The 11,846-nt window shown below is 38.9% G+C and overlaps 1 protein-coding gene across 1 annotated transcript; it reads right to left on the minus strand.

The window, feature by feature from the left end:
* Nucleotides 1-2,098: 2,098 nt before the first annotated feature.
* LOC119503391 (methyltransferase-like protein 24) lies at nucleotides 2,099-9,536 on the minus strand. The gene is made up of 5 exons (XM_037795168.1): nucleotides 8,861-9,536; nucleotides 6,645-6,743; nucleotides 4,466-4,602; nucleotides 4,013-4,280; nucleotides 2,099-3,078 (listed from the first exon to the last, which is right to left on the minus strand). Exons 1-5 carry the CDS (start codon nucleotides 9,176-9,178, stop codon nucleotides 2,773-2,775), a joined length of 1,128 nt encoding a protein of 375 aa, XP_037651096.1. The 5' UTR covers nucleotides 9,179-9,536; the 3' UTR covers nucleotides 2,099-2,772.
* Nucleotides 9,537-11,846: the final 2,310 nt, after the last annotated feature.

Raw genomic sequence — 11,846 nt, forward strand, 5'->3', positions numbered from 1 at the left:
ACCAGCGTAACTCCACCCTGACTAGTGGCAAACAGCTGTACGTAAGTTGCGTAACGTAGGGTGTAGGCCACATTCCTTACGTACGCTCCAGCGAGTTGGAGCGCGTCCGAGGAATGACTGGCATTGTATGGCCCTTAATGGATTATTAGAGCTCACTGTGGAGAAAAGCACTTATGAGGATGTCCTGTGATCTTTTTGCTTGGTTAGTGTTAAGTGCATCCTTCACCTCAACTCAGTCAATGCAAAAGTGTCCATTGTCCATGCAAGATGTATGTGTTTTTCATGATTTATTTATAAAAAAAATTTTTTTTTAAAAAAGCAAGCAAACGAAGCACAAAGAAAACATGAATGTCATTTATTTATTTTGTCTTATCTTTTATTTTATTTGTTTTCTTTGTTAGATAAGTGAAGTACATGAAATGTCATGTCTCTCTTTCTTTGAAATTCTGACTAAACATTTCATGTATAATTTAATTATTAATATTAATATTGTTAGTCTGTCTGTATGTGTTTATATGTATATGTGTCTATATGTAAAATTCAATAAAAATATTGTTTAAAAAAAAAAGAAAAGAAAAACATAAATGTCGCTGCCTCTTGTTCTGGTAAAAAAAAAAAAAAAAAAAAACATAAGCCAACAGTACCCAGGTCCATGCTGGTCCTTACCTACCTATATGCAGGTGCCAGCAGTTTTACCCAATTCATGAACAAAAGAAAACAAAATACTAATTACACAAAAAACGAAATCTACTAAACAAGAAAATAATGAAACTAAACAAATACCTAGCAAAAGAAAGCACTATGAAAAATCAAATCTAAATAAAGTAAACACCTAGAATAATAAATAAAACAATACTACTTATTATTAGTAAAACAACAACAAAATACTAACAAATAAATATCTCCTATACCAGAGATTCAATAGGACTGCACAATCATGTATTCACAATATATATAAAAAGCAAAATGTGGTTTTACTTTTGAAATTTTCAAGTCAGAAAATTATTTAGCTCTTAAAAAGAAAGCTAATTGAGATAGCCATCCTAAACATATCAGGCATCTGTTGTTGTTATTCCAAGAGAAACGTTTGTTGGAATTGACAAGAGTTATTACAGTCAATGCAAACTGGAAGTACATAGGGGTTTATGGGAGGAGAGGCGATACAGTTTCCAGTAAAGGTTAAATCATTTATCCAAGTACAGGAACCTGTGGTAAATGGTACTATTGACATTTGTTTGAATGCTGCAAAAAGATAGCAATTATAGCCTTGTCTTGTGGTACAATAATTACATATTAGACTTAATTGTGTTGGAATAAACAATTTAGTCACCGCTGCAGCCACTTCTTTGATTTTGGTTTATGGATTAAGTGCAAATCTGTTGAAAGGAAAACACATACTCTATAGTTGAATTACTAACTACCCTTAAATGTATGGGAAATACACACAAACTTAAGATCAGCTTAGGTATATCACATAAATTACAATTATATTCATATGTTTGCAACTACTGTACAGCGCCCTTCATATATCAAATCAGTTTTAACAGCTTTCTTTATCTCCTTGTATTTTTATATCTGGTATATTTGTTTGTACTTTGTACTTTGCACAACTAACTTTTTTACTGCCTTTTTACTAACATGTTTTGCACTATGGAACTGAGATGCTGGAAACTTGAATTTCCCACTCAATCAATAAAATGACTATCTATCTATCTATCTATATATGTCCACCTTTTCTTCTCTTATAAGACAGAATAAACTTCTGTATGAAGTAACGAGTTGTAACTGTCAAAGGATGATTTGGGTAGGTGTGCATGTGGGTGCAAGGCCTATCTAGAGAGGAAAAGTGACAATAAATTAGCTCATCTACCTCCTTTCATTCAACATTACTCTAATGCCTTTTTAAAAATGATTTACATATCAAATAAAGCATAGAGCATTGTTCCTGCCAGATGCCACCTCAAAGTGATAATGTATATGCATTATATATAACCAAACACTTATAAATTTAACCCATCTTCTTATGGAATTACAACCTGTTGTTACCAGGGATGACCAGGATTCCCCAAGCACAGACAAAGTGGCAGTAAAGGACTTCTGGCTTCATTTGGTATTTTATTGTGATATCATTGCACATTTCTTTTCTGTATATTTCACACTAGACACTATTAGTCTCAATATTATTCAAGCTTCTCTTCAATGTAAAGAATTATTGCACATTAAAGCATTTTAAGGCCTACAGACATGTACACAAATACATTAAATAATCTGTTGAATCTACATTCAAAGTACAGCCGGTTCAAATCAATGCAAAATGATAATATGATATTGATAAAATCACTCAACTAAAGAAAGAAAAAGAAGGGCAAATACTTAGGGCAAATTAAAACACAATCAGTTGCTGCAATTTACAGATATCTGCTGTTTTTTTTATGTTCGAAGTGAGACAAAATAAAATCTGTAGTTCTAATTATTATATAGTTGCACTGTTGCCTGGTTAAATCAGCGAGCCCACCCTCCCCCTGTCCATATTTGGTCAAACTAGCCAGTATTATCTACAGACACAACAGTATTTCCTCTGACGGTGGAGTGAGTCATACAAAGGCAGATCCTGTCATCTCCACTAGAGGGAGACGTCATGTTAAGAACTGAAATGGCAAGAAAAAAGTGAATTGTAAGAAAAGTGTAGCACCACCAACTATTTTAAGTTTCTCCTTCTTGTTTGAGGCCATCCACTGTGTCTGTACACCTGTGTTCATTCATGTGCGAGTGTCATCGTCTTGTGTTGGCCCAACTGAGTGTGTAGGAGCTGTGACCATTCACCACCGTCTGTTTTAGGACCCTGTGACCCTCTCCTGCAGAGCTGTGGACCAGCTTGAGTCCCGAGGCTTGGAGACCCTGTAGGATACTGAACCAATAGCGGAGCACTTCCTCACTGGTTCCTCCCACTTCAAACCCGGCCCATTGCAGGTGCACTGTGGCAACCAGGTGATGGACACTCTGTAGAGTTCCCGACTCAATCCAGTTCTGGAAAACTCGCCACTCAGCACTCAGCAGGTCAGCATACAGGAAGTGAACCTGAAGAGAATAGAGAATATACATAAGAGATTAGTGGACAGATTAGTGGACATTTGTCGCAAAAATCTAAATCAAACCTAAATTGAAGGGCCACTGACGCGCCATGGGTATGTGGTTTACGCAGGCAAAAGTGTCCATTGTCCATGCAAAATGTAGGTGTTTTTGATGATTTATTTATAAAAAAAAAAAAAAAGCAAGCACACGTAGCACAAAGAAAACAGGAATTTTGCTGCCTCTCTTGTTCTGGTAAAAAAAAAAACATAAGCCAACAGTACCCAGGTGCATGCTGGGCCTACCTACTTACCTACCTATATAACCGCGGGTGTCCGCAGTTTTACCCAATTCATGAACAAAATAAAATAAAATACTGATTACACAAAACACTAAATCTACTAAACAAGAAAATAATTAAAACGAGAAACGTTTGTTGGAATTGACAAGAATTGTACAAGTGTTGTATATGTTCATGCTATCTGTATTCTTAATAAGAAGTTATTGTGATTTTTCTTCATGTTGTGCAGCCTTACTGCTTTCCATAGCCTGTTGCTTTTCAATCATAGACTTAATCAGTAAAGCCAAATACTTGAAAACCAAATTAAAATCTGTATTGAATCTTCTATAAATGTCTTCCACCACTTCTTATAATGTAATGTCAACCCACACATACTCAAACTATAGGTACGTAGTTCCCTCTTGTGGCTGCAGGATGTAACTGGGCCAGTGTGTGATTCACTCACTTAAATTGTTGCCATGGCAGCCAGGGATGGCGCAGAGCCCTGTTGCTATGGGAACGTACAAGTAAGAGAGCTTTCTGGGTATGTTGGGGTGAAAAGACTCTAAGGTATGTTTATTCGGCACTGTTCCGCCAAATGTGTGTGTGTGTATGTGTTTGTGTGTGTGTCTGTGTTTGTGTGTGTGTGTGTGTGTGTCTTACTGTGTGATGTCCCAAAGCTGCCATGATGTCTGCCAGTGTTTGAGAAACACCACCCAGGTTGCCTCTTGTCTTGTGCTTGCGCTTCCTCGGAACTCGCCACTCAAGCCACATCTTGTGCCGGCTGACCACGCCTCCGTCACCATGGTTACCGGACAAACTGTTGCCAAGGTGACCACCAGATGCATTGGAGCTGCTGGGATCAAAACTGTGGACTTCACATCCCAGCCCCGACACAGTCTTCAGAAAGTCTGCATCTCCCCCGTCCATACTAGAGAAGACAAAGACAAACACAGAGAGATAGAGGGGCGAGGGGGAACAGGGGTGGTTTGAAGATTATTGCACGCATGATTAAATATGCATTGTTTATTCCAACTCTGCCGGCGATATGAATGCATAAGCATTACAGCACATGCACAGACACATGGACATAATGTACAGACATATGGGACACACCTAAAGGAGTATGCAACACACGGCCTGTCTGCAGCTGGAAGGAGCCAGTCCTCTGCACACAGCAGCCAGTGGGGGGAACCTGCAGGGGGCTGTGATGTCTGAGCCTGACCTGGAGACAAAATCCTGGAGCAGTTCAGCTGGAGATGGAAAGGAGAGGAGAGGGTCACGTAAGATGGGCTGGATAGAGGTCTGAGAACAGTCTTACGCAGAATTAGCATTCAACTAAGAAGAGAGGAAGTTAAAGGAGAAGTTGTGTAAAAGCTGTGAGAACATTTCAGACAGTGAAGGGTGTCTCCGAGTATTAAATGAAGCAAATTATTCAGTGAGATTCAGTTGATGATAATCATTTAACTTGAGTAACTTCGAGTCATCGTAATTTCCCGCAGGTATTGAATAATTACAGAACAAAATCAACACAATATACTTTGTTTAATAAGTTTCCCTCCCAGTTCCTGAGCACTTGGTGTTACATAAGTCTTAACTCTTGTACGGGAGTTTCCAGTCTGGAACTAAAAGTCCTCACTGGCTTCAGATTTTGAAGAACTCGGCTGCCAGGATACTGACAGCGCCTGACTGATCACATTACTGCTAAGTTAACCCCCACACTGGAAGTCTGCAAGTTGAAGAAGTGAAGTAGTTGAAAAAGTGAAGTTTTTATTGATTACTCTTAAGGCTTGGCACAAACTAACTCCTGGCTGCAGCATCTGTAGGTCCCTCGTGAGCCGGAGAGTAGTTTGAGACCTTCGGGGAGGGCCCCAAAATATTTGACCAGTGGTTCCCAAGATGATCGCAAAGACAGTAAAGTTTTTTTTCTCTCTGACGTTTCTGTAACAATTTTTTTCTCAAGAAATACTGGCTAGTTTTTACTCTTTCCAGCATATGAAATCGAACCGAATCAATCTGAAAAAGGAAACTTTTGTTAAATTGTTCACAGCTGACTGTCATATGCAGCCTGTGATGAGGGGTCACACGCAGACACCACTTATTTAAAGGTCCACAAGTAGAGCTGTGCGTCCGATACGGCCCAAAATTTGGGATCAGGTATCGGCGAATACGCCAATCTGTGTACCAATCTGATACCATAATTTACTGACCCAGAAAAAAATCAACTTGTATAACCGGAAATCAATCTTCTTCACCGCTCCAAAACAGTAGCCTTCATTGTGCTGTTGTCGTGGATGTATCATGGCTGACACTGGCAACTACTGTCTTAGAGCAGCGAAGAAGAACTGATTGCACAATGAGGTGTTAATGGAGAATGTAACGATAACAGTAGTTTGAGCGAGGAAAATGTCAGCCATTTCACAGTGGAAAATCCAACAAGTAAAACGGTGATATGTACAGTATGTAAGGCTTCCGTTTCGAGGGGTGTATCTAGTGTTGCCAATTTTATTTTAATCACGCTGGTATCGGATCGGTACTCGGTATCGACCGATACCACAAGTTCAGGTATCTGGAATCGATTACTCTGTCGATTATTTTCTCGATTAATTGTTTGGTCTATAAAATGTCATAAAATGGTGAAAAATGTCGATCAGTGTTTTCTAAAGCCCAAGATGACGTTCTCAAATGTCTTGTTTTGTCCACAACTCAAAGATGTTCAGTTTACTCTCATAGAGGAGTAAAGAAACCAGAAAATATTCACATTAAAGAAGCTGGAATCAGAGAATTTAGACATATTTTTTTTCTTAAAAAATGATTAAAAAATGAAAAACTGATTAATCGACTATCAAAATAGTTGACGACTAATTTAATAGTTGAACTTATTAACTTATCTATTAATCATTGCAGCTCTATAATATAGTTTATAGTTGCTCATCCTGTCATTTCTCACTGTATTATTATTTAGCAGTCTGTAAAGTATAGTAAATTTTTGACAAATTGTAACAGTTTCCCACAATTTAATTAAATTATTTTTTTTATAGCGTCAAATCATAACATAAATCATCTCGAGACGCTTTTCATGTAGAGCAGGTCTAGACCGTATACTTTAGAGACCCAACAAAAGATCCCCCATGAGCATGCATATATAGAATATAGATTTACTGTATATGCCATATACAAGAAATACACATTAAAACTGTCCAAATTGTGTTAGGTAATGTTTATGATATTGAGGGCCCTTTATTCACACAATGACAGCACAACTGTGTGTTAGGTGATGTTCTGTGTAGCCTACCTGTGGCCTGGTGATATACGTGATGATACGGTTGACTTCTGCTGTGAAGGATGGCTCTTCTGCCGCCCACGGCTGCACCTCCAGTGCTCTGGGTCCCACCTGGGAACATGCACACAGTACATATCAATATATTGATACTGCTGTGCAAAGAATACCAACAGATTCATGGGAATTTAGAAAGGGTTTCTGAATAATGAATAGGAATGACAGTAATGTATGTGAGTGTCAGCTGCACCCCTCCTGCCCGGCCCCAGGTATGAGTTCTGAGGAGGGGCAGGTCACCGCCTCTGACCTCAGTCCTGCTGGTTACATATTTGCCTGAGGCACTGTAACATACAAACACACACACACACACACACAAAGCCCCCCCACCCAACTCAGACTGAACCCTGTGGTCACCATGGCAACCTCTGCGGGGAGTGGGGGGGTTGATGATTCACTAGAATGAGTCAGAGAGTTTAGCCTTGGGCAGAAAAAGAGACAGTGAGAGAAAGGGAGAATGAAAGAGAGAGGGGGTGAGGAGTGAGGGGAAGGAGCTAGAGGTAAAGAGAGGACAGATGCACCCATCCACCCACACACTAACACAGATGAAGGGTTTGGAGCTCTATGCAACTGAGGGGGCAAAGAGAGAACAGCTGTCACCTCTCTCTGATCTGGGGTCAGTGCTGTGCTCACCCGCTGCCCTCACCTGTTCCATAGAGCTATGCACAAACTGACCCAGCATAATGAATCAACCGGATGAGGAGCATCAGGGTAGTCTTTTTATCTGTTTCCCTAAGCTGCTGAGCATGTACAGCATACTGAATGATTACCTGTCTCCTACTTACCATCAGTTCAAATTAAGTACATCTTCAATTATGTTTAATTGGTATTAAAGGGACTGTATGTAAGTTTTTACACATCTAAACTTTTTTAAATTGTTTTTTTATTGCCAATGTGTGAACAGGTTGTAACCTAACCTAAAAAATTAGACCTTACGCGACTTTCTGGGTGTCCTCTATCAGCCTGTAGACTGATTTTAACATAAAGAATGTGGGACAGTTTGTCTGGGAACATCCAAAGAATGTGACGTAATCATACACGCTGTCATGCGTGTAATGATAGCTAACATTCGGTTAGAAATGGAGTCCGCTAACGCTAACGACCAGCCCCCACCACAACTCAGACTCCAACACAAACTCCACGGAAGCACAAAAAAAAAAAGTTACATCGGGTGACGCACATCTTTCAAAACAGGAATGTGACCTACATCGGGGGGGAAGACTAGGATCAACATCAGCCGGGCCTCCGATTCATGGAGGGAGCTTTGTTAGGTTTTGGGGATCAAAACGGACTCCCAGCTGGCAAAATTCCTATTGGACAGGTAAGCTAACATGTGAAATATATTGGCTTTGTCCAGAATTGCATGCATGGCACTACATACTCAACATGTGTACTATTGTTCAACATACTTTTGTGTGAATAAACAGTAGTATGTATCTTTTCTGAACTGTAATTCATGTCATCACTTCCTGAGAGCCTCCTTGCCGGTTGGAGACGTGTAACCATAGTTACCCGTGCCAACCTCATGTGACCAAAATGACGGATTATGAGAATAAAAGTCTGAATTAATTTGAAATATTGTATATAATAATATAATAATTTGACTGATGCTCGCTCGCGTCTACTGTACGTAGTGCGAGCACAAGTGCGAGCAACAGGACGCTGACTGTCATTGACATAACGGCCACAGGTGTGACTGTTAAGCAATTTCTGATTCTTACATATAGCCCCTTTAAGGTAAGCAGTATAGCATAAAAGTAACTGGGTGAATAATTTCACCTAATATTGCAGGTGATGATGAAAAATTGTCCCAAAAAGTCAATAATCTAATACCAATACATATCTGTTCTTTAATGCAAACATTCAGAAACATTTATATATATGTATATATAAATACATTTTATTTTATTTTATTTTGATTTTAACTTTATTTTTTTTACTTGTGTATATTCTTTTTACTTATTTATCTATTTTTTGTATATAATATATTTTTCCTGTATCTATACTGGCTTATTTTATATTAATATTAGGTTTGTTATTGGGGACGTTTGTGAATGTTTGTTCTGTTGTTTCAAAATGAAGAAAAAAACAATAAATATAATATTGAAAAAAAAAAAAAAAACATTCAGAAACATTTCAATTCAACTTTTTATGTCTCGTGTTATTCTCTTTACCTGGCGCGAGTGCATCTCGTTCTCATCCTCATAAGCTCGTGCCAGCTGCCCATCATCTTCCTCCTCCTGCTCCTCCTCCTCCTGCAGACCACCCGGAAGCCTGTTCGGGGATCTCCGCTGGTTCCTCTCCGGTTCGATGCTGATAACGGAGAAGGCGACTTCCTCCTGCTCCTCCTCCTCCTCCTCCGTCCTGCTGACTCCTCCAGGTAACCGCGGACCGACGAGGAGCAGCTGGAGAGCGAGTAGAACCGGTGGGATCAGAAGGAGTAGCGCTCTGGAGCGGAGAGGACCACCGCGCCACCGCGCACAGGTCCGCATACCTCCTCCGTGGCGACACCGGCAACATCTCCGGCACGGTGCCCTGTGACTCAACTAGTGAGGAAAGTCCCTGCTGAGAGAACAACCCCTCCTCTTTCCTCCTTCTTCTCCTTCTCCTTCTTCTTTACCCCTCAGGGGGAAACTTGTGATGACGAGGCGCATTCCTCGGTCAATGGTGGCTTTATTGACTCAGTGACTGCAGCTTTATTTAGAACCAGTCAGAACTAACTCATACTGTTTAAAATTAACCCAAATGTTGGTTCAAAGTCCCCCTTTACGCACAGGCCAAAAACTACTCACAAGAAATGAATGACTTTTAAAGGTGTTATTGGTAACAGTTTTATGTAGATCAGGGGTCAGCAACCGTTACTATCAAAAGAGCCATTTTAGGCAAAAGAAAAAAAAAAAAAATCTGTCTGGAGCCACAAAACATTTGATCATTGTGATGAAGGTAACACAGTCTATAGTCTAAGTATATAGTATATAAGTCTAATGCAGTGAGGGCCAAAGTGCAAATGTACTACGGAGTATTAGGGTCACATTGTGGGGAAAAACATCTGAGATTTACAGAATAAAGTCGTAATATTACGAGAATAAGGTTCTAACTTACCGAGAAAAAAAAGTCGTAATATTACGAGAATAAAGTCATAACTTTACAAGAAAAAAGTCGGAATATTTCGACAATAAGGTCATAACTTAACGAGAAAAAATGTTGTAATATTACGAGAAAAAAAGTAGTAATATTACGAGAATAAGGTCATAACTTAACGAGAAAAGAAGGTTGTAATATTACGAGAACTAAAGTCAAACTTAACGAGAAAAGAAAGTTGTAATACTACGAGAATAAAGTCATAACTTTACGAGAGAAAAAGTCGTAATATTACGAGAATAAAGACATAACTTTACAAGAAAAAAAGTCGTAATATTACAAGAATAAAGTCATTACCTTACGAGAAAAAAGTCGTAATATTTCGACAATAAGGTCATAACTTAACGAGAAAAAATGTTGTAATATTACGAGAAAAAAAGTAGTAATATTACGAGAATAAAGTCATAACTAAATGAGAAAAAAAGTCGGAATATTACGAGAATAAGGTCATAACTTAACGAAAAAAGAAGGTTGTAATATTACGAGAACTAAAGTCAAACTTAACGAGAAAAGAAAGTTGTAATACTACGAGAATAAAGTCATAACTTTACGAGAGAAAAAGTCGTAATATTACGAGAATAAAGACATAACTTTACAAGAAAAAAAGTCGTAATATTACAAGAATAAAGTCATTACCTTACGAGAAAAAATAAAGTAACACGTCAAAATGACTACTTTAATGTTATGACTTTTTTTCTCGTAAACCTATGACTTTATTCTCGAAATCTTCATGTGGCTCTGGAGCCGCAGGTTGCTGACCCCTGACCTAGACCATAAAATATGCAGGTTGTGCAACGAACTGGCAACCACTTGTTGTGAAGTAAATGCAATGGAACGGAGGAGGGAGAATGCAACTCTATGCGAATCTAGTGGCTGACTGTTATCAATGTTATCAATAGCACCTTTGAGTGTCGTTAAGCAAAATGCTTAAAGGACCAATATGTAATATATTTACTGTAATACATCAGAAAATGACCATGATATGTCATCAGAGGTTAAGGAAACCTGCTAAATTGAAGTACCTTGACAACAATGCTACAGCCAATATGTTCTCCTTTGAAATTCCCATTCCAGTCCGGTACGTCTGTTTTTGTTTAGGATCTGTGTGGTCCCGTCCTCGGCCCATTTCAACACCCCCGTTCCCACGTATGAAACTAACTGGCACGCAAACAGCCTTCTGCAGCCACGGAAGCAAGCAAACGAACTTGATGAACAGAGATCAGGTTAACGTTAGATTTTACCCGACATGTGGTCCGTGTGCAGCTGGGTCATCAAGGCAGCGAGTATTTGAGACACACAGCCAGTGAAGTGATTCCGACTACTGCTAACCAGAGGCTAACGCGGCCGTGTCTAGAAGGTAACCCTCAAATTGAGAAAACGTGGGCTAACTGCTATCAGTCACACCGTAGGAGCGGACGGACGATGGCTCCAATGTTTTGGATGTGGACTGCTGTTACCCATTTCAAACGCTAGCTGTCCGTGCTACATATTGTTCCTTTAATTAAAACTGCTATGCTATTGTAGTTGATTGCTAAAGTTGTTGCTAAGTGACGCATAATCAGCGGTAATATCAATAATATTTATTATTTCATTATTATCACTAATATTTATGAATTAGTATTATTATTGATTAAGCAAAAACTGAGTCTGTTTGTGGCCTTTAACTACTTTTACTCAACTAGGCTACTGTACTTTAAGTACAGTTTTGAGGTCATTTTTACTTCTACTCCACTCCATAGAGGGAAATATTGTACTTTTTACTCCACTACATTTATTTGATGGCTAGACCTATTTACCGATTTACATTTTACATAGCCTGCCAAACCTATTAGTTTATAAAATAAGATATATGGTTATATTACGCAACCCGACAGAACATTAAGTTGTTAAAATGTGCCGCCTCTTGACCAGCTACATTAAACTAATAGGATCAGCTATTAAATAATGTAATATATAAAACTGACAGGGAGTATTCTGCTGCATAATGAACATCTTTACATTGCTTTAAGTACATTTAGA

Source organism: Sebastes umbrosus, chromosome 15 (assembly GCF_015220745.1).
Source record: "Sebastes umbrosus isolate fSebUmb1 chromosome 15, fSebUmb1.pri, whole genome shotgun sequence".
NCBI lineage: Eukaryota > Metazoa > Chordata > Actinopteri > Perciformes > Sebastidae > Sebastes > Sebastes umbrosus.